The sequence below is a fragment of the Lingula anatina genome, chromosome 5, assembly GCF_051362555.1.
Source record: "Lingula anatina isolate TDL-2025a chromosome 5, LinAna3.0, whole genome shotgun sequence".
Classification (NCBI taxonomy): Eukaryota; Metazoa; Brachiopoda; class Lingulata; order Lingulida; family Lingulidae; genus Lingula; species Lingula anatina.
In genome coordinates this window covers 24,338,120-24,361,232 of record NC_141771.1, presented here as the reverse complement: position 1 = coordinate 24,361,232, position 23,113 = coordinate 24,338,120, and the positions used below count along the sequence as shown (strand labels likewise).

The 23,113-nt window shown below is 37.4% G+C and overlaps 2 protein-coding genes across 2 annotated transcripts in view; both read right to left on the bottom strand.

Moving 5' to 3' along the window:
- Positions 1-509: 509 nt before the first annotated feature.
- On the bottom strand, positions 510-4,215 carry LOC147761963 (baculoviral IAP repeat-containing protein 2-like). Its single transcript, XM_087014321.1, has 4 exons — positions 4,184-4,215; positions 3,055-3,393; positions 2,728-2,805; positions 510-2,298 (listed from the first exon to the last, which is right to left on the bottom strand). Exons 2-4 carry the CDS (start codon positions 3,311-3,313, stop codon positions 2,102-2,104), a joined length of 534 nt encoding a protein of 177 aa, XP_086870447.1. The 5' UTR covers positions 3,314-3,393; positions 4,184-4,215; the 3' UTR covers positions 510-2,101.
- A 170-nt stretch (positions 4,216-4,385) lies between these two features.
- LOC106169402 (uncharacterized) overlaps positions 4,386-23,113 on the bottom strand; it is a 65,588-nt gene continuing 46,860 nt past the window's right edge. The window contains exons 2-9 of the mRNA XM_087014107.1: positions 20,538-21,386; positions 20,256-20,324; positions 13,174-13,305; positions 12,800-12,840; positions 10,111-12,541; positions 6,076-6,240; positions 5,430-5,585; positions 4,386-4,606 (exon numbers count right to left, since the gene is read on the bottom strand). Coding sequence (XP_086870233.1) covers positions 4,386-4,606; positions 5,430-5,585; positions 6,076-6,240; positions 10,111-12,541; positions 12,800-12,840; positions 13,174-13,305; positions 20,256-20,324; positions 20,538-21,351 — 4,029 coding nt within the window. The 5' untranslated portion in view covers positions 21,352-21,386. The remainder of the gene's footprint in view (positions 4,607-5,429; positions 5,586-6,075; positions 6,241-10,110; positions 12,542-12,799; positions 12,841-13,173; positions 13,306-20,255; positions 20,325-20,537; positions 21,387-23,113) is intronic.

Below are 23,113 nucleotides of genomic sequence, written 5' to 3'. Positions count from 1 at the left end.
AGCGTGAACCCCCAGGGAGTTAGATCAATCTAGATTGATTGATCTAAATCTATGGGAATGCAATATTACACTCAATAACTCTTCATTCTTCTACTCATTTGATTTTTTAATGATTATCTGCAATTAGTGAAGGTGTAAGCCATTAACTTCATAACGTACACCTTTTTTTTTTTCAAAAGAATCTGTCCTTGAATTCTGAAGTTTTACAACATACGCTCTATTATTCTTTTCATTTTTAAAACAAATTTTTTTAAAACAAATACATAACACAAAATCCGTAAATTACCAAAAAAATTCATATTATCATAAACATATGTACCATGCATCAACACTCCATGTATTTACAAATATGGCAATGTGCCATTATACTTATCATAATATCAAAACATGTCCCATTCCGAATCCTTATCAAGAGTTAGTCATTGGAATCGATTATACAATACATCTCGATCGACATTCATTATTGATTCTTAATGTTGCTCAATACTAACATTAGATTTATACATATCTTGATAAATACGTTTATTGATACCAAATTGTATTTTATGCAACATGTATACCATATAATTTACTGATATCATCATATAACGAGCAGAACCAATCAACGTCATGAAGTCCAACTGCTCGTCTATAAATTAAACACCTCATATTATATCAACAAATGTTATTCATTTATCAAATGAAACGAAAACCTAATCAGAAAATCCGTCTCTTTGTCGGTTGTTGAAAAGTTCATTTATATAAACAGCACATTTACATATTTTAAAAATGTTATATGGCAAGGTTTCAGTGTTGACATCAACGTAAATACCATGCACAGTTCGTAAGATTCTGCAAAATAACATATAATGAATAATAAGATACACATGTAATAAAACATAATTAAAAAATAAATATAAACACTATTATTCATAAGTTTGAAAAGTAAGTAAAATACAACATGGTAATAATCATGGTTAACATAATATTCATTTTATAGGAATTATCATAAATTGGTTTGTAAAATATAATATAAAAATAAATAAACACGCTGTATAATTAATAAAAACAGTACATATTGATTAGGAAAAATACTTCTATTTGTCACGACTAAAAATAATAAGTAACATGCTAATATCGCGCGTTTCGCACAATTTTTATCATAATGAGAATGCATAGATCAATTCCTGAAATCATTTAAAGGGATAATAACTCTTCATTCTGGCCAAAAAATAAAAATAATTTTCCTAGAGTAAACAACAATTTTCCAATACTTACCAATGGTAAATGAATCCATTTTTACATTCAAAGTTAGTCCCTGTTTTTTTCGAAAAAAGTTTGTTTTTTGGTTATAATTTCTTAAGAGATAATAACAGAGTATAGCCATCAGTGGAGGTCACGTGGTCTAAAGACAAGCTCAGATATCAAAATAATAGCTATAACTGCCATTTTTGTGGTAAAACAGAATACATTATATTTCTGTGAGTTGTTCACAATGTTTTTATTGTGAAATATAAATCTCACGCGAAGAGTTATTATCCCTTTAAGTAACAATAATGAAAACTCTAAAAATCCTTAATACAGACATTAAAATGTTGTCATAGTAAACACACCTTTTTACACCAGAAGTTTGCTTGCAATATTTTAAAAAAATATAGCAAGGCACTAGCCACACGTAGTAAGTCAAGTCAGATTAATATTCATATAAATAAAATCAATCTGCATTGTGTTCAAATGTTCTAACTGAACAAAGAATAGTGCATTAGCGTTTTTAATATGAAAAAATATATATATACAATTCACTTTTGAGTAATTTTGTGACTTTAAAAGCTGTAAAAAATAACAATGAGAGAGATGGTTCATAAATAACATTTTTCTTTATTGTGATCTTTATGATAGTCGCTCTATGCCAATGTTTTGTTTTATGTTGTTTGTAGGTACAAAATCTTTCTTAAAACTGTCAAAATGAGAATAGTTGTTACTACACATTGCAATATGTGATCATGAAATATCATTGAATCTGTGATACTTACTGTAGTTCCTTCAACGTATTATTTAGATATTAAGATGATGGTGCAGTTTGGATGAATCATTGCTATTCCTGGCCAGGATAACATAAAGATTAACTTAATATGGACCTAACCGTGCCCTTGATAGCTGTTCTGCAAATGGCGCAATTCCTCAACGCAGGCGCACACTGGACACAGGCGACAAGATGGCCGCACGGCAGAAATACCACGCTAACTTCTTCATCCATACATATCTTACAGATGCGCTCTTCTTTCAGTCTTTTGTTTTCCTCAAGCAAGGACTTGGTCTCTGAAATATGGTTGGCAACACTTACTTCAAAACAGTTGTTGATAATGATATAACATTCAGTCAAGGGAAAGGACACAAATAAACACGTTTGCCCTTCTTTTTTTAATCATTCATCAAGTGCTTCAGGATGCTTCTTATTGTAAACAACATAAACGATATATACCAGTCGTCCTGTAGCTGCAATTCGAGTGCATTGATAGTTTACAAATGATAATGATATTTGAACTGTTTAGTTGAAAAAAAAAAGAAAATGAGTTTTATTTCAGAAAGTTAAGCTTTTTTATATGTATGCCTATTTCCTAAGACGTACAAACTCAATCACGATTACTAAGTATCTGATCGCCGCATTATGAATTTGACCTCGATATTAGTTTTTATATCACTGGACACTGACACACATCAAACAGAGATCAAAAGCCTAGTGCTCACCCTTGTCATCACTTCCCTTTGGTATCGGAGCGTCTTGCTTCTTCTTTTTCTTTTTATTGTCTTTTTTAGATTGTTTCTCTAAAATGAAATACAATTTTACATCAAGTCTGAATAGCTCTGATTTTGTAAAGATGATTCAGGTATGCCAGTTGTCATCCATCCACAAACATTTGGTTAAAATATTTACCTTAGCACCTATTATTATTTCATAATCATTCAAAATAACGATGTTTCTGAACTTTTGGTCTAGTTTATTAAACCCTGTGTATATTTTATATAATCTAACCGCAAGTAATCATATCGGAGTGTTATTAGCTCAGACATTACCCGAATTCTGCGTTCGAGATGTTTTTTGGGTTGTCACAGATGCTGGTACTTCAGACAGAGCTGGGTTAAGTGTCTGATGACCAGGTTCCTCTTGGCAAATTACTGCCATCGCCGCCGCACCTTGCGCCGTCTGCCGGTTCATCTCATCCTCAATATTCAAAATGGCATCTAGTAAACTCGCTGCACTGGGAAAATCATCCCCAGTATCCCTCAATCTACGTTCGATCGCCTGACGCACTGTATCTCGTCTGAAACCCATATCTAAGACCGCCTGCACTGTCGGGGTGTCCAGGCGGGCTTTGATCTCCCGGGCCTCTACATTGTAATTGCCTGGCGCACCTGTATACAAACAGAGTTCTGATCACATGATGAGAAAAGAAGCATGCTCAGCCATTTTTTACAAGCATATGGTGATATTTTGTTCCAAGTTGTTGAATGTTTGATGGGCTCCAATCACAAATAAGAACAATAAGGACTTGTTCATATACATGTCACAGGCAAGATTGAAATCCAGGCGAGATTCAAATCCAGGTCACAGCTACATAAATCACATCCCAAATATAGCCATTTACTTTATAGAACCTATGGCTTAGAACTTCTTTTATTAAATACTTCTCAAGCACAGCAAACAGGTAGAAAAACTAACAAGATATAACGAAGCTGTTGGACACGGCGTGTTCGGTTCCAATAACGCTTCTCTCGGGAAAGATGAACATTCAAAACTGAGGGCAATTCAGTTGACAGAGACAGGAACATTTTTGTCAGATTCAGTAAGTGGCAGAGAAGTAAAAGTAATATAAACGGCATGCGAACCCGTAGAAAAATACATGCCTTTCTATTGTCGACTTTGGTTTGAGGCTGAACACAAATACTATAATGGAACTGCCAGAGGGAACATATTGACTGATGTCCGTCGAGAAGTGCTTCAATATATACACAGGGTTGACAGAAATAGGAGGTATTTTAGAGATGTAAATGTATAATACACACTTGTGATATATATATATATATATATATATATATATATATATATATATATATATATATATATATATATATATATAGCAAGGCACATGTATCGAATAAATGATAATTGTGTTCGTTGGTCAGAAAGCAATGGATAACTAACCTTGTGCTCTTTGATCTTGTGCTTGAGACTGGGGAGGCCAAATTGAATAAATCAATATTTACCGTGAAAAATTTATATAAAAAAGCATAATAAATGTATATGGCAGTTGCTTACATGGTGTGTAGATTTACAATCTAAAGACAATTTCCTCCTTTTTGTCGTTACACCTATTTTTAAACGTCAGCTACCCTAAACAGTTCGTTTATATCTTCATTATATTAAATGATGTTGTTAAATATATGCTAACCGGGTTGTTTGGCGAATTTTGACCCTTAATCATTTGAATAAAAGCATCTCCCTTGCACTGACGAACAAAACCACAACGTGGGAACCAACGCGCATGCTCAGCCCAAGGGTCGTCTTGTGGTTCCCAATTCCTCAGTCCTCCGTCACAGAAGAAACATTTCACGTTGTCACCAAAACCTGTTATTAACAATAAATAAATAAATAATACATCAACTTAATGGGTCCTGTTACTCCTCTTATTAAGGCTTCATTCACATGGAAAGTTTATTTTCTAAATTCTATTTTCTATTCGCGGTATGTTTAGTGATCACGGTCTGTGCCCTGTGGAGATTCTGATACCTTTACGCATGCGCAGTAGGAATTTAGCAAGTTAATGGCGACCACGATTGCTTTGAAAAATGTGTTTGTCGATTTTGTGCATATTTCGCGTCTGTATGTTTGAGTCGTCACACCTAAACTGATTAACTCCACAGCTTAGAGATACTACTGCGCATGCGTCAAGGTATCAGAAGTTCCTCCGAGCACAGCCGAGAATTAATTTAAAAAAAAAGCTTTGTATAAGTAACTGGCTCGCGCTGCCAGTAATCACGCCGCGGGTATATTCAGGGCACAGACCGTGATCACAAAACATTCCGCGAATAGAAAATAGAATTTAGAAAATAGACTTTCCATGTGAATGAAGCCTAAGATTACAACTTGTCCATTTTTATTCATCATGGATCAGTTTATTATTAACGACAATCTAAAAATATCGTGAGAGCTGTGGATTGCACGTTGAAGTACATGGTCATCTGTACATACTTCACATATAGGGTGATTTTGCTTTTGTGGGATGCTGATGCGCTTTAAAAAGTGGCGTTATAGGTTATGACATATGTATCGATGTGTCTCGGTTTTTTTATTTTTTTATATATAAATTTGGCAACACCAATGGATATGTGACATATTGATAATTAATAATTTAAGAAATATATTTTATTCAAATATAAAGTGGACTTACCGGCGTAAAAAAAGCCGGCCCTGGCGAGAGCTTCAGGACGCGGAATACGAGATGGCGGCCAGTTAGCAAAGGTCGCAACTCTGGCCTGTTCAATGGCGTACCTCTCGTGTCTAGGTCTCGCTGTTAGTATTCCTAGTGTGGGTCCAGTTGTGGCATCTATGGGGAGAAAACATGTAAAGGCAAGTTTTAATGCTCGTCTTGATAAGTAAAGACAGTTTAACGACATTTAATATCTGTGGTTGGCGTCATGCACTAACATGCTTTCTAGATGTAATGCACTATGAACCACGACTCAAACAGAAACAATAGGCGTGCTTGGAAACGAGGGGTACGAATCCAGGGATACGCGGAACAGGACATGACACGCCCGGGCCTTAGGGTAATGCAGATATTACATAGTTCATTTTTATTGTTTCGCCTTAAGCTAGGCTTCTCGCCCATTATGTAGTACATGTACACTGTACGCATTTCTCGATTCTCGACTTTTGTTGAGGGTACAAATTCCATATAGTATCAACATTGGGGTATCCTCTAATTCGGTCAATATGCATTACATTGCAGCACATGAATATGGTTAACTAGGTCTTTCAAATCTTGTCCTTGCGTTTATGAGGATGTGGTATAATAATTGTTAAATCATGCTTACTCTCTGATCCTGTTGCGCTGCCTCCCACAGCTTGTCTTTGTGATTCTGACACAGCAAGAGGAAGAGCTGTCCTTGGTTCTTCCAGAGGAATATTCCCAACTTCCAGTCCTAGGACGAACGGGCAGGTGGAAAGATATTTGCGGTGTTCCTGCATTGGTTGGTCACCTAAAACATATGTTAAAGTCTGACAGTCCGTGATCCATTTAATTATTCTGACGCTGAGGAGTATTGTGCGTTTTAATTCCAACAACCATGAATGCTTTGCTAAAACCAGCATTTAAGTTACAATAATGATCAATGTTTACAGCTAATCTGTCGTGACAATATTGCATCAGTTTTAAAGGTTTAGAGCTTGAATTGTTTTGATAAATTTAGGAATTTTTCATATTCATACATATGAGTTGCCCTTTTCCTGCTTATTCATTATTTAAGAGTACGCTAACACTAGAGTGTTACTTATTAAGCGTTAAAAATGTAAAACATAGAATCTCACTAGCAAGATTCAGATGCGCAAATCACATACTAAATATTGAGAGCGGTAGATTGAGAGGTATAGAAAGATGCAATAGACTCTGCTTAATCTGTAAAAAACAATATTTATGATGTTGAAGACGAATACCATTTTTAATGACATGAGTAGCATATACAGAATTAAGAGAAAAATATCTGCAAGTGAATAACCCTACTAAATTTTTTTCAAAAGATTAATGACAAAAAAAAAAAAAAAAAAAATTAATCCCTAGTCTAGCTGCTTATATATTTAATGCTTTCATATTAAGAAAAGAAAATTTGGATCACTGACAAAAATGAATAACCCTTAATACTTCACATGGACTTCACTATTATTATTATTATTATTATTATTATTATTATTATTATTATTATTATTATTATTTTATTGAACTTAGGTAATGTTAATTACAGAATACAATAATTCTTTTTTTACCTCACACTTACTTCTCTCTCACACACACACAAACAGACACTTATAACTACTACTGATGGCTCATCATTTTCATTAGTAAATAAGATATTGATAAGCACAGCATTTTTTCTCTAACACAGATAGCATTCGATGTCCCTAAAGGGCAGATGTCCCCCATTTTTTGATTAACTGTAAATGTAATATTTTAACTGGGAAATCAATGAATTCAATTTCTCATCATTATTTCCGAGGATAATATCCGATGCAGAAATATGAATATTGGCTCCCTTTTCTTCCCTAAACCAGTTTGCGATTTGCTTCCACAAATTTTTTGCGAGATTACAATCTATGAATAGATGTTCAATTGTTTCCATCCTTGTGCTACATAAATTGCAATGAGGATTATCCGCCATTTTATATTTGAACATTAAGTATTTTGTCCCTAGAATTCTATGAATACATCTAAAATTAAACCATCTGAGTTTGGATTCTTTTATATCTGTCAGGAGACGATTGTAGATAAGATTCCATGTTATTGCTTTATTAAAGAACCTTTCCCATTTTATTTCATTTTTAGGGGTTTCGTACAGTTTTTTTATAAACGTATCATAAATCACTTTACAGCCATTTTGTTTTTCCATATTATCATAAGCGGTTTGGGTATTTTCAGGTTATAAGTTTTCTGTGTAACAGTTATTCCTTTTAAATTGGGAAATGCATTATAGAAGGCATTTCGTAGGCCAAAATATTTCGTAAATGGGAGGCGTATTTTGTATGCATCCGTGATTTCTCTATATGAAAGCACGTTGCCGTTTGAATCAAGCAAGTCGAGCACCACTTGGAAGCCTTTCTCATATAATGGTTTTAAGAATACGACCTTGTTTTCAATTAAAATATTCGGATTATACCACAATGGAGCTTCCAGAAAATCTTGTGGGTCATTTTCCTGTATTGCGCTAGCATACTGTGAGTAATATGAAAATAATTATTTCCAGAATAAATTTGTCGTGGTTTCCCCGCATTGTTTCGCATATACAGGTCCAAACTGACAGAGCGACGTCGTGTCGCAACTTGTAATTTCGGTAAAGATCCTTCCATATTGGTTAGTATTCGATAGTAATCTGCGAATCCAAGTTAATTTTAAGGCTTTAATATATGATTCCAAATGCACCATTCTACAGCCCCCGTTTTCGAAGTCTTGAATAATTGTCTTTCTTGATACCCTATCATTTTTCCCATGCCAAATGAATTTGAAAAGAATAGAGTTTAACTCTTTAATCCATTAGTGGCAAATTTTTGTCCCAATATCGTCCCCGATGTCGAATTTTTTCTTGCCTTCCTTGCCGTTAATCTTGGCATATATGCTGCCATTGAAATACCACGCACTTTCGCATTCTGGATGGTCATTCAGCAATTTAAGTAGTTCCTTATTTTCTCTTGTAACATCGTCTGCTAGCCTCAGGGCTCTGTGGGACCTTTTAAGCTCACCCCTTTTGCGCATGATACGGGATTTTATCTCTGTGTTTTTTAACTTTAAGATGATCGGCCTGGGTTCCCCCTGGTTTGCCGGGAATCCTGTGCACCGCCACAATATCATCGCCTTTCACCTCTTCCTGTATCTTCTCTTTTAATGTTTTAGTTACTAGGGCAGAAGTTGTCTGATCGCCCGATTCAGACTCCGGGATGCCATATATTTTTACATTGTTCTTTCGGCTGTATTGTTCGTTATGGTTGGCTTTTATCATTGCCGACGAAGCTACCTTGGCAACCTCTTTCATTGCTCTGTTCATTTTGTCGATGCGTTGGTCATTTTCTCGTAATGTTTGTCTCAAATTATGATTCTCCAGCTGTAGCCCGTCAACTTTGTCTTGTAAAACTCATATTTTCCTTTTATTTTCCTCATTTTCTATTTTACTACTTTCTCTGATTTCATCAATTTTTATTTCCAGGCCCTGTAACTTCGCATTCATTTCTTTGACTGTTTCGCTCACAACTGTTTTGATAATTTCACTAAGGTCCTCCTTCTTAACGGTTTGCTTTATTTCATATTCAATCTCCTCCAGTTTCGTCATGAGGGATACCGATTCATCACCGCTGACAAAAGAGAGTTCACCGCTGGTGTTTGAGATTTCACAATGTGGCCTTTTGGGTGCCTGCATAATTTCAGGGGAGTCATTGTGTTCTATTATTTCTTCCTTGCTATTTTTATTGGACATTTTTGCCCCCTTTGTTTGCTTAGACTCTTTAGTATTTGCACTTAAATATTTTGACTTTGTCCCCCGGGTACTCATAGTCACTGTTCTCTGCTATATACGGGGATGAAAAGAATAGGAGAGGTGCTTATTGCCCTTATTATTGGCCTAATTTTACCATGCATGGATTCGCAGTCTAAAGATGGGGTGTGTTCATAGCACTTTATATGTCAGTGCATAGTTCAGTACGTTGACAATTGTTCAGGTCCACGTTAGCATATATACCAAGTACTTATAGGATACTTATAGGATATAGGACTTAAAGGATATGAAATGTTTCAGAGTTTTAGCAATTTTAAGCACGCGGTGTATCTGTTACTTTCACTGTCCGGAATGTTCGATGCAATCCTTTTGTAACTGAATATTTTATAAGTTCTTAGTAACACTCACCTCCCTCGTATCGTGGCGTCCCGATCAACGAGTAAAGAAAAAACTTTCAAAAAGACCCACGCAGAAAACTTTGATTCATAAACTCTTTCTCAGCTTCTTCTTCCACAGTTCATAGTGTATTTATAAAAAAAATCGGTGGCAAAGTATACAGACTTTCTGCCTGTTGCCGATGGTTTTCTCAGAGCTCACGCACAGTCCTCATCACACACCGCCATCTTGTTCTCCCCCCCTATTATTATTATTATTATTATTATTATTATTATTATTATTATGGACAGGAGGCCTTGAAAAACTGAATAAATTATTAGTATTATTGTTATTATTATTATTATTATTATGATTATATTTTCCTGCTTCAACCATTTACACAGAACTGGCAGGGATATATAGAATCACGTTCATAGCGATAAAAAAAAAAAAAAAAAAAAAAAAAAAAAAAAAAAAAAAAAAAAAAAAAAAAACTCATACCTAGTTCCCAGTTCTTTAATACCCCCTCACAGAAGGCACACTGTACCCGGTCCTCCGTGCCCAGATAGAAGAAACCAGCTCTTGCCAAGTCTTTGGGTCGGACACTTGCTCCAATGGGCCAGCTGACGAAAGTTGCTAGGCGATCAGACTCATTTCTCATCCATGAAGGGATGCATGTAGGCAGATGAGTTGCATTTGGTGGAGTTAAGGGGGCAGATGTGTTCTCGTTAGAGCGTACACCACTGGCAACCCCGGCATGAGTGATCTGGGGGGTGGCGACCTCTGGAGAAATAATGCCCAGTGACCTGGATAGTGCCTGCTGGCTTGACAGTAGCGAGGACGCATTGTCAACATGGTCACACGGTGTAGATCTTGCTAAGTTTGGGAAAGGATCTTCGTTGGCTCCTATGTTGCCATTAGAAATAGCATCATCTGTTTGGAACAGGGGAACATTCTTTGTCTCAGTCCCTTTCATTAGTGGGCAATCTGGGAAGAAATTGCGATGTCGCACAAATGGATTGTCTCCATAGGTCCACTCCTTAAGTCTCCCTCCACAGCTAAAACATGCTACCTCATCACTGTTTCCAGTGTAATGGAACCCTGACCGTGCAAGTCGCGTTGCTGGTACCGGGACCGAACTGGGCAAGTCTTTAAAAGTGGACAGTCGAACTGCTTCATAGCAGTATTCTTCCCCCCTACGAAAGGGTGGGCCTTGTGCCGACTGACGAAAGTACTCGTGAAGATGTGCCGGATATAAAAGCATGCTTGTCCCTCCTGGAATGAAGCTTGTTGAATGCCGAAACAAATCATTGTGAAGAAAAGCTAAAACTTGGCTGTAGATATCGGGATCGTCTTTCTCGTCCGCATTTTCTTTCGTGCATTTATCTTTCGTACATTGTATCTCTTCTTTCTGTTGCACTCTGTCCTGATTAAAAAATGCCTTAACTCTATTCTGCAATGATGACGTCAGTGTATGACGATCAAATTCAGGATCAAATGTTACTGTGTTCTCTTGTGTACTCATTTTTGATAGCAATGTGTAATCTGACTGGTATGTATGATGGCAAGAAGTCTTCTTGTTCTTGTTTTCCAAGTTCTCTGACAAGCATTTACTCCAACCCTTTTCACCTTCGAGAGAATTTAATGTAATCAGTGGCCGGCTGATACCACAGTACTGCACCAGCTGATTTCCAGTGAATGGGAAGTGTGGCAGCATTGTGGTGTGATTCACACCTTGGCTCAGTCCTGCTTCATATTCTGTGTTATCTTCGCCCCTAGGACACGTACCCCTGGGCCCCTGCATGGATCCACTGTCTAGCCTCAAATGTTCCAGCCCTGGCACATGGCGAAGGTTCCTGACCAGCAGCAGTAATGGGGTCTTCACCAAGGATATCGACTTCTTTTCCATCACGTAGCCCACGAGATTATTCCTTATTGACCATGACTTCTTCTGACAATCAAGAAAGTGACGCTTTTTTGACTCCAGATTCTTTAAATGGACGGTGATTTCACACGCACTGTCCATTATTCGTCTGTTCATCAGTTCCCCTGCCTTCCATGGACGTGTTGTGATGACGGTGCACACATCCTGGTATCGTTTACGGTAAATGATGTCTGTGATATCTTTGGAAGTGTTGATATCATATTCATCATAACCATCAAAGACCAGTAGAACATGGTCAGTGTCAAAGTCGAGAGCTTGCATGATTTCATCTGTCACTGCTTTCCTCTTTTCTGTAGAAAGGGTGATTTGCGATTCAATTGCCCCTTTTAGTGTTTTGCAAGGCTTACTGCTGCGTACATTTAACATTAAAATATGTTTATATTTCGAAAGTACTCCATCACATTCTCCTAAACCCAGTGTGGCGTTTGCCCAGTCTGTTGCCATCTTCTGTGTGAAAGTGGTTTTGCCGGTGCCTGCCATTCCTCTTATAAATATTCTCTTTGGTGACTTCCCTTGTTTGGCATATTTAAATATTAATGTATAGCTATGGATTGGATCAGAACTGGTAACTGAAGGTTTCCTTTCATCTTGTACCCACTGCAGGTTAACATAGACGTCGTCTATGTGCATTGTGTCGTCGGGGTCCCAGGGAAGGCGCTGTATCTGGCTCATGTGATCGATGTTGACATTTGCTGTAGGGTTTTTACTACTGCAAGCAGTCGCTTTTTCTGCAAGTTCTTTCTTGTGTTTTCTCAACACTTCAACCGTGGTTCCAAATGCTGTAGGACCACGTTTTGTTAAAATACGAAGACATTCAAAGGCTTGATCTTGTTTTGTTTTGTGAGCCATTAATTTGTCTGCATTACGTTCCCTAAGGATTCTCCTGTCTACCATGCCCAGGATAATGTCGGCAACTTGTAGATATTTTATCAGCAGGGGACCCATTTGTACCAAAAGGATTTCGTGTGTTAGATTCATTACAGGTGCCTGCAAAATTGAGATAAATCCAAAATCTATTAAAGCTGATATCAGGATTTTTTTATTAAATCATAAAAAAAAAAAAAAAAAATCAAGCTCAAGTAAACATATAATATGTTATTTGTCATAGAAAGTGGGTACAGACGTGTACTAAAGTATTTTAATATCTACGTTTTTGTACTACATGTTTTATCTACGTTTCAGGGTGAACATTCGTGTAATCATTTTATCAAAATTTCGAGTTAAAATATATTAATATGAATATACCTGATAGTGGATGTCTGGTTTGATTGTATGGAGTTTGCTGGCTGCAAGAAAAAAAAAACGTTTTCTGTGTTTAGGTAAATAAGCGTAACAACTTCAACACAGATATCACTTGTCAAAAACATAAATTTGCACTTTAGGCATTTTTAAATATTAATTTAATATCTTATTACATACATTCTGTAATCTCAACACTTAAATCCATAAAACAAAATCCATAACTTGCATCTAATCATATCAATATCGTATAAAAAAACCCACTGTGACTTTCCTATCACTATGTTGACAACAAAGAACTTTTGAAAAATGTCACTATATGGCTGTGAATAGTGTGAATATCTTTCACACATCCACGCACTGATGAACTGTCCATGTACCTGCAACAGTTCCCATATCAGCACTTGTAGGACTAGACTTTGCAGACTGAGTAATTTCTTTTTCTGTTGATGACGAAGGATTAAAGAGTTGGGATGAAGGAACAGCAGGGTCCTCTTGCGTACTTGACAGCACTGTTTGATAGAAATACATAACACTGTACTTTGGAAGATTTCAATATAAACAATAACAGCTGCAAATATATCCAAACTGATAATTTTCTCATCATTGTTTAGTAAAAAGAAAATAATGATATGTATTATATTCAATTCATAAGAATATAACTACATTGTTCTTAAATTTATGTACAACAAAAACGTAGCATGAGAATGAAATGAAATAAAATGTAATGTAAATGTGGCTGGTGACACTCCAATACAAAAGAGAAGACTGTATTTGTACTCATACGGTTGATTTATTGTCTCTTTACACAAACTTGTGTGACGATACTAATGTGTGTATGGTTCAAATAATTTTTTTGTCCTCTTTTTGTATGACAAATTTCTATCTTCTTGGATGTCTGCATAAACTCAACTGCTTGCACCTAAGCTGTCTGTCTAATCAACTACTCATGCTAAGTGGTAAGTGGCAGTGCCTATTATTAATAGGGGTGTGTGGACTATACTATATGGTAGGGGTGACAGGTTATGTCCTTTACACCGGCCCCTTAAATGTGAGATTATAAATTGAACATTTACCTAATATACTTCTAAAGGACAGAATTTAATTCTATGTATGAAGTACATTTTATAATATAAACATATCAGTTATATGGTACATCTAAAGTTAACCATACTCCTTAAATGTCAATATTAAACACAATGTCCACTGTTTAATTATTGTCACTTAATCAAATGTCCTTCATGTTAACCTCCATGAATTATTGTCCTCATTGATCACTTTCCATTTCTTAAATGTCCTCCATGAATATCCTTTTCCATGAATGAAATCCATTGTTATAACAGTCTCTGACTTTAACATAAAATGAATAATAACTGAAATTCAATTAACATATGTTATCATAGTCTCTGAACTGTCCATAATAAAACAAAAGTAACGAAACAGTCTCTTAAGTCTCTTAGTCTATAAATCATACAGTTCTGCATTCTGAGACCTCTTCCAATAAGCACAACTTGGTTATGGGCCTCATCAAAGTTGTGTTGACAGTTTGTACTTCTGCAGATCTAACATGTCCATCTCTCCCTTCAAAAGTTTTAATGACTGTTGCAATTTGCCACATGTTTCTTGGAGTGTTGTTGTCTGCAATTAAAACAACATCACCAATCTGTAAATCACGTTTTACAGTCATCCACTTTTGTCTGCTTTGTAATAATGGCAAATATTCTCTCACCCAACGTTTCCAAAACAAATCAGCAAGGTACTGTATGTGACGCCATCTTTTACGACTGTACATATCTTCCTTCTGAAATCTACCAGGTGGAAGTGTTGGGCCTGAACGCAAAAGTAGCAAATGATTGGGTGATAGCGGTTCTGGATCTCTGGGATCATCTGAGACATATGTTAGTGGTCGACTGTTCACTATGCTTTCCACTGTGCACATAAGTGTAGAGAGTCCTTCGTCATCTAAGGTCTGCTCTCTCATGACTCCACTTAATACTTTACGAATTGTCCTGATCTGTCTTTCCCATGATCCACCCATGTGTGAGGCTGCTGGTGGGTTAAAGTTCCACTTAATCTCTTTCTGTCTGAAAAATTCACCTAGTTTCATTTGGTTCCATCCCTGTACTGCTTCTTTCAGCTCCCTATCTGCACCTGTGAAGTTTGTGCCATTATCTGAATTGATCTCCTTGGGCATGCCCCGTCGACTGATGAACCTCTGTAATGCATTTATGAATGAACTGGTGTCCAGTGAATGTGCTATCTCAATGTGAATAGCCCTGATGGTTAAACAAGTGAAAATGCACCCATATCGCTTCACAAGTTTTCTGCCTTGTTTAACGTGAAATGGTCCAAAATAGTCGACTCCCGTATATGTGAATGGCGGGTTTCCAGGTGTGACTCTGCTGGCAGGCAAATCGGCCATCTTCTGTGTGCTACATGTCTTTTTCTACATGTGAAGCAATCATTAATTACTCTGCGAATAGCTGTTCTTGCTCCTAATATCCAAAATTGTTCCCTTGTCATTGATAAAACATATTCTCTACCTGAGTGACCTGAATCAATGTGGAACTGTCGGATCAGCAAATCAGTTATGTGATGTCTTGGTAATATCATTTGATGTCTGGCGTCATGTGGTATTGGAGCTTGAGTCAATCTTCCTCCTACTACAAGTACACCGTCTTCTGACAGCTGAGGGTCGAGACGATGCAGTTTTTTATGTCTCAATTTGGCATTGGTAGGGTCTGATTTCTTGAGTGCTGCTATTTCTTCGCTGAATGCTTGTCTCTGTACATATTTGATGATTTCAATACTGGCTCTTTGTAACTCATTAACAGTAAGTGATCCACTGTCACAACTTGCATTGACATGTACTTGAGCTTTTAGCCAGTTTTTGAAACGTAACCACCAAGCTACATCTCTTTTTAGTCTATACCACGAAGACTGCCTATGAAATATCTTGTCAACAGCCGTGTCTTCTGATCTCTGAGCCTGAGTCACATGTGAGGTGACTTTAACTTCCAGAGCCATGTCGTTGTCTGCATGTAATGTGTCACCTGGTAAACTTGGCCACTGCTCTTCATTTTTCCGTAGGAAACTTGGTCCTTCTTTCCATCTCTTGTTATGGAGAAGTTGGTCTGCTGTTTGTCCCCTTGAAACGTCATCTGCTGGGTTGCTTTTGGAATTTACATAGTGCCACTGGTTCGGCTGTGAGCTTTCTCTGATTACTGCCACTCGATTGGCGACGAAGGTCTTGTACCGGTTGTCTTCATTGGTTATGTATCTGAGTACTGTTGCACTATCTGTCCAAAAAACAGACTCTGAAACTCTGAAGTCAATGTGCTTGAGTATCACGTGGTTTAATTTCACTGATAATGTCGCTGCCATTAACTCTAGTCTTGGTATTGTCACTTTCTTGATTGGTGCTAGTCTTGATTTGGCCATCAATAAACAACAATGTACTCTATCTTTGCAGACGGTGTGAAGATATGCTTCTGTTCCATATGCTGTTTCTGATGCATCAGAAAAGAAATGTAAAGAATGATCAACTATGTCTGTGTCAACTGAGAATTTCACACATCTATTGATCTTCATTTCTTCGAGCTTTTTTTAGGTTACTGTGCCATTCCAACCACTTCTCTCTCTCCTGGTCTGGTATTGGTTCATCCCACTGCAATTTCTGTCTGGTTAACTCTTGTAGAATCTTCTTTGCCTGCAAAATGTATGGACTGGCAAAACCTAAGGGATCAAATATGCTGCTGACCATACTCAAAATACCTCTTCTCGTCAAAGGTTTCTCTTTAAGAGCAATCTTGTAACAAAAAACATCCTCTTCAACATTCCAATAAACACCTAGAGCTCTCTCTGTAGGTAACGCTTGTTGACTGAGGTTGACTTCAACACCTTTGGCTCTCTCTTGGACTGGGATAGATTCCAAGACTTCATGTTTGTTGCTCATCCACTTAGTTAGTTTAAACCCTCCAGATTCTAGCAACTCGCATAACTGGGGTATAAACTTCACTGCAGTTTCCACGTCTGGTAGTGTCTTTAGGCAATCGTCTACATAGAAATTCTTCTTGACTGTTTCCACAACTGATTCATCACAACCAGTCTGGTTCACTTCAGCTGTATGTCTGAGGACGAAACTACAAATGCTCGGACACCATGTACCACCAAATAAATGTACTGTCATTCTGTGGTTTACAGCTGGTTGAGACAAGTCTCCATTTGGCCACCATAAAAAACTCAACACACTTCTCTCACTGGGGGGAACTTTTACTTGATGGAACATGGACTGTATGTCTGCCATTATCGCCACTGGCTCTTCTCTGAATCTAAGTAGGACTCCTAGTAGACTGTTAGTTAGATCCGGCCCCTGGTATACTTGTTCATTCAAGGAAGTCCCTTTGTATTTTGCTGAGCAGTCAAATACAACTCTTGTTTTCTCTGGTTTTCTGGGATTTATCACTGAATGGTGAGGTAAATACCAAGTAGGCATGTCATTTTGTTCAGTTGAGAAAGGTGTTTTCTCTGCATATCCACATTCTAACAGATCTTTCATGTAGCAACAATAGTTTTGCTTCAAAACTGGGTCTTTTGTCAACTTTTTCTGCAGATTTCCTAGTCGCTGCTGGGCTATCTGAAGATTATTGGACAATGTTGGTGGTCTTTTTCTGAATGGAATAGAAACTTCATAATGACGATCTTCATTCTGCTGCAAGGTTTCTTCCCACATGCTTAATGTCTTCTTATCGTTGTATGACATGGCCTTCTCATCAGTAAGATCATCTATGTCTTCAACTTTCCAAAATTTTGCGACCTGATCTTCTAATGTTAGAAAGTTTGATGTCACTTTAGGCTCCTTTGTCCTGGCTTGGCAGTTGTCCATTGGCATTGGTCCACTTATCGCCCATCCCAGTATAGTTTTTACTGCATACGGCTCATTCAAACAACCATGTCGTACTTCATGTGGCAATAGAACTGTAGGATTGTCTTGACCAATTAGCATAGTAACATCCTTAACATCCACAGGCGGTATTTGCAGATCCTTGAGGTGTGACCACTGCCTTATGTCTGTGGGTGTTGCCATGTGTTCTAAGTTGATTGGCAGCTGTGTTCTGGTGAATACACGTGGTAGTAACACCTTATCACTTCCTCCAACTTGTTTGACTTCCAAGCTCACCACTGAAGTCTCCGCTCTACTGTTGGCCCTTTCAAGTGTGGTTAATGACATAGTGGTGCTGGTGGTGCTTCTAATCTGTAGCCTTCTACATAGTTCGATGGAGCAAAATGAATGGGTAGATCCACTATCAAGAAGAGCATATGTTGTTACCTCAATTGGCGAGTCGACTCCTCTGACTGTCACAGGAACTATGGGTAAAACGACTCTGCTATGGCTCATCATGTTGCTTGGATGGGATTCTTGACCTATGTAACCACTGCTACCTTGGGTTGTGTTAGAGGTGCTCTGTGGTGTGTTAGTTGCGACTCCTCTTTGGAAACCTGGCGTTGGCATGTGGAGAAATTTTGTGTGTCTTTTTCCGCAGTTTGGAACTGAACAGACTCTTTTTAAACCGCATTTCTGTGCAACATGACCAGGGTTAAGACAATTGTAACACAGCCTGTTTGAACGTACGAATTTGCAGCGATCCTCAACCTTCATGCCTTTGAATATATCACAACCAAAAAGAGAATGACGGCCACTGCACTGGGGACAAATCTTATCAGCCTCTGGCCTAGATGTGGTCTGCTGCGGCTGGAAACTGGATGTTGTAGCACTGTAACTGGAGCTCCTGTCTTGACCTCTGTTTGGCCTGCTTTTCTGAACTGTTTTCTGTTGATCAAAGGGGTTACCATAAACTGGGTCATTTGCTTCATCAGCTGCATCCTGGACAAACTGTGAGAGGTCCTCTATAGTGGGTTGTCTGTCCTGTCTGCGTATCCCTAAGACCTGCTTCCTCCATCTGGACTGAAGATAAGCTGGTAACTTTGCTACTATTCTAACAGGTACTGACTGGGTGTTGATTTCTTGGAGATGATCACTTGCCTTCAAAGTTTCTAGACATACTTGTAAATCATCAGAAAAGTCTCTTAATGCCATCTTATCATTGGGTTTTATGTACGGCCCTTCGAATACTTTCTTTATCCAAGCTTCAGATATAATAAAAGAGTTTCCAAACCTCTGCTTCAGCAAGTCTCTTGCTCTCTTATACCCCAGGGCTGGCTCCATAGCTAAGCAACATTCAATAACTTTCTTTGCTTTTCCAGAACAATACTGAACTAACCTCAAAAGTTTTGAAGCACAGTGAATAGTTTCTTTTTCTACCACACTATCAAATGTACGTATAAAAGACCAATATTTCAGTGGGTTGCCATCAAAACTGCTCATATCTGTTTTAGGTAAGAGTGCAATGTCCATTAATCTCTGCTGTATCTGAATGGCACTAGGTACACACTCCTCTGGCTTAACACTTTCAACCCATGCACTTACTTCTTTCTGGGAACTTGGTTGAACTGCATCATGTTCAGCAAGGTTTTCACTGGTGAGGTCATCACTAATACTCTGGTTACTGTGGCGTGCAGAGAGTAAACTGTTTGGTGCCTTTTGCTCTAATGCTTCCTCTTCTGCTGCTGTGATAGAAATGTCTGCCTCTAAACGTAAACTTGCCTTCCTCTGTCTCATCTGCAAATCTTCCAATTCCCGCTTTAACTTGATTTCCATCTCCTCCTTTTCTAGCTGCTGCTGTGCCTTCAGTGCTGCTGCCTCTACTTCTAAGAGTTTTCTTCTTGCTGCTAACCTGGCCTTCTCACTGCTGACTGATACTTTGGTTTTTCTGCTACTAACATGACTACGGGCTATGGCTTTCTCCAGTTCATTTATTTGCTCTGCAGCACTGCTGTCTCTCACAGGGTGTTTGGACTCACTTTCAGGTTTTGGGGTTGACTCCTTTGTCTTCTTTGTCGACATACTGGTGTGATGTAAAGGTGTGACGTAAGCTGACTTCTTTGTTGACTTGACTTGAATACACAGTCAGGTGACGCAGAAAAAAAAAATTATTTGAACTTGAAATGTGGCGGGTGACACTCCAATACAAAAGAGAAGACTGTATTTGTACTCATACGGTTGATTTATTGTCTCTTTACACAAACTTGTGTGACGATACTTATGTGTGTATGGTTCAAATAATTTTTTTTGTCCTCTTTTTGTATGACAAATTTCTATCTTCTTGGATGTCTGCATAAACTCAACTGCTTGCACCTAAGCTGTCTGTCTAATCAACTACTCATGCTAAGTGGTAAGTGGCAGTGCCTATTATTAATAGGGGTGTGTGGACTATACTATATGGTAGGGGTGACAGGTTATGTCCTTTACAGTAAACCAATGTCAATCAGAAGTAGATAAGATAATCCTTATCTATTTATGCATCATCTTTCTTGTTCTCGGTTTTTTTTTACAACATATTACCTGTTATTTTCTGAAGTTCACTTCTGTCTCGATCATTGTCATAAATCACCTGAAGTTTTTCCTGAACTTCTGTAAACAAAGCGCAATGAGTGGTCAAGCTTGAGCATTAGAATATTTTCAGGAATTTTTACTTGAAGTAATGACCTTTATTTTACTTTAAACTTCTTTAAATCCAAAAAATGTTGGAACTTCAGTCGTTCCTGAAAATAAAACGTGAGCCAAAAAGGCATTTGAATTACTGAGTGTAAAGATTTCAAACATCTTAAAGTTTAAGATACGTACCTTCTGTAATCGGAGCGCTTTGTTCTAATGCCAATCCGATTTTCTTAAGTTTATCATGTGTTCTCTGCGTTTCACTTCTCACCTCTCTGAGAACAGTGTCTTCATTTCTTCTTTGAACCTGTTCTATATGGAACCCAAGTTTTGGGGTTTCCTCCATTGTTGATTTCAGACGCATCAATTCAACTTTTACATCTTTGTCATAATAGTACCATTTTTTAAGAATGCTCTGGTTTCTCGCAGCATCAAGAGTTTCAGACAATATGGCGTCATCATCCTCATTTGTGAACCTACTAAAAAGAACCAAGAGATTGGACTTAAGCTTTGAAAAATATGCTTTGAAATCTTCATCGCTGATCGCTGCCTTGTTTACATGATTATACACAATATCACGATACATTTTAATTCGTCCTATGGTGGCTTCTTTTGATGTGTTTGTGTCAGAGGGTTTGTCCCTTGCATTCAACCGAGGACAAGGGTTCAACAAGGTAATGTTCCTCAACAAAAGCACAGTCAGTGTGATGTCTAAGTCAGCAACAGTTACTGATGTGGAGGGATTTCCAGTGGGATACAGCTGTTCCCGTTGATGGCGATTAAATATCTTTGGTGATAATCTAAACAGTACAGTCTCGACAGTTCTGTCACCAAGCACCCCATTTAACAACCCCATGCTGAGGTCAAATAGATTGGGATACTTTGTTTTAAGTTCTATCTGAAGAACATCTTGCAAGACCTTCAAGGCATGTTCTGCAGTCACAATGCTTATGCAACAGAAATTCCATCGGTCAGAGTCAGTGTATGTCCTTGCTGTTGCCATGGCACCAGTCACTTTGAAACGCTTCTCTGCATTATCTGAAATGTAATATAAAATGCAGGTTTTGGGTCAGTCAATTCATTACTCATGAATATTCTTAACCTCATGGGTATTTATTGAAAATGAGCTAAATGCAACAAGTATTGAATGAATCATTTAAGCAAGTAAATAATGGCACCAGATAATAGTCATTAAAACGGATTATTATGCGACTCACTTTGTCCCTCGAATGTAGGTAATTATTCTTCCTGAATCAAACGATAACAACTAAACAAATGACATACATTTGTTAGATTTTTTTCTCGACAAAATGGGTTTTGTTTTCGAATGTGTTACAAAATTTAATTTCATACCAACCCTTTCAAGTTCGTATATAAGTACAGAATACCACCTGACGACTTGTCAGAACGTGGTCATGTCAGTACTCCCCGGCACCAATACTAGTACCCCCTAAGTAATTTTTGCATCATGCGCATCGATACCCTATACCAATAGATCACCGCACCCCTTGTAAAATTACTGCTATACTCGCGCCCTTACTCCCCACATTGTTGCCTTTCTGCATGTTTAATTTACTCTCGGCATCGTTACCTCCACCCCCACCCCCATGTAATTGTCATACTATTGACATTGTTTCTCATAGAAGTAAATCATACTGAAAATAAGCCACATAAATGTGATAATTTGGCGCGCCCTATTACGTTTTTTTTTTTTTTTTCAAATGAAAAAATGTATTGGGTATGTCTATTGGTGTGTTTATGCGGAAAAATTATGCAATTAACCGCAGGGAAATGCTTGATGTTACTATTATACTTTCAAATCACGTTCACTTTGAATTTGACATACCCATTTGAAAAAAAGTTTTTTTAAATTCCAAGTCCTACTTACCATAGAATTTTCTTGGTGTGCTCATTAACCATATATGAAATATATTTGAAAAATGAAATTTGTCTATCGGTATTACAATCGTCGCTCCTTACATATATCTCCATTAATGTAGACGTACGATACTCTAGCCGGTACTATTATTTGTAAATACCAGTTTAAATACCGTTATCAAACATCGGGCATCTTTGTCAACGATATGTCTATGATCCTTTTTTTTTTTTTTTTTGACTTGCTAAACAGGGCTGGAAGTGGAAGTATTGTTTTTTTTTTTTTTTTTATTTATAATAACCTCGCTCCATGCTGGCAATACGAACATCGGGTTTGTTATCTATTCCATCCGTTTTAAGATTTACATTAAATAAGCCGTATTTTTTCTCCTCCTTGATTTTATAACAAAAAAAAATAATAATAATAATAATAAACATCCAAATAGGTAATTACAGCGCATTTTATCTGTTTATTGGTACCTACAATCGCTCAAGGAGAGCATAAACTGTAAAATCTCACATTTCCATGAAGACAAAGGAGACCATTTACCGCTAAAACACTGTTTTTTTATTCCTAAATAATTCAACGAAATAAGCGGTGCAGAAAACCATATGGTGCGTTATTTATCTGCCTTTAAATCAAACTTTGACTAAAATAAATAAGTAATTAGATAAATAAAAGGGTGTGTAATCTGTAAACCGTAACAACTGTTGAAGCAAGAGGTCAAGTATACAGCATCAAAGTGAAAGATACAGATCTACATTTCGTTTAGCCTAAGGCTGTGTATTCTGTATACCATAACCACTGTTGAAGAAGTAAGTTTTCAATCTCTTCCTCCATCTCTCTCTCCCTCTTTCTCTCTCCCTCTCTCTCTCTCTCTCTCTCTCTC

Coding starts and splice junctions, on each gene's coding strand:
- LOC147761963 (XM_087014321.1), bottom strand. CDS start 3,313: ATGGGTTTCAGACGAGATACAGTGCGTCAGGCGATCGAACGTAGATTG. Junction 2,806..3,054: donor ATCTCGAACGCAGAATTCGG/GTAATGTCTGAG, acceptor ATTTCATTTTAG/AGAAACAATCTAAAAAAGAC. Junction 2,299..2,727: donor AAAGGGAAGTGATGACAAGG/GTGAGCACTAGG, acceptor ACCATATTTCAG/AGACCAAGTCCTTGCTTGAG.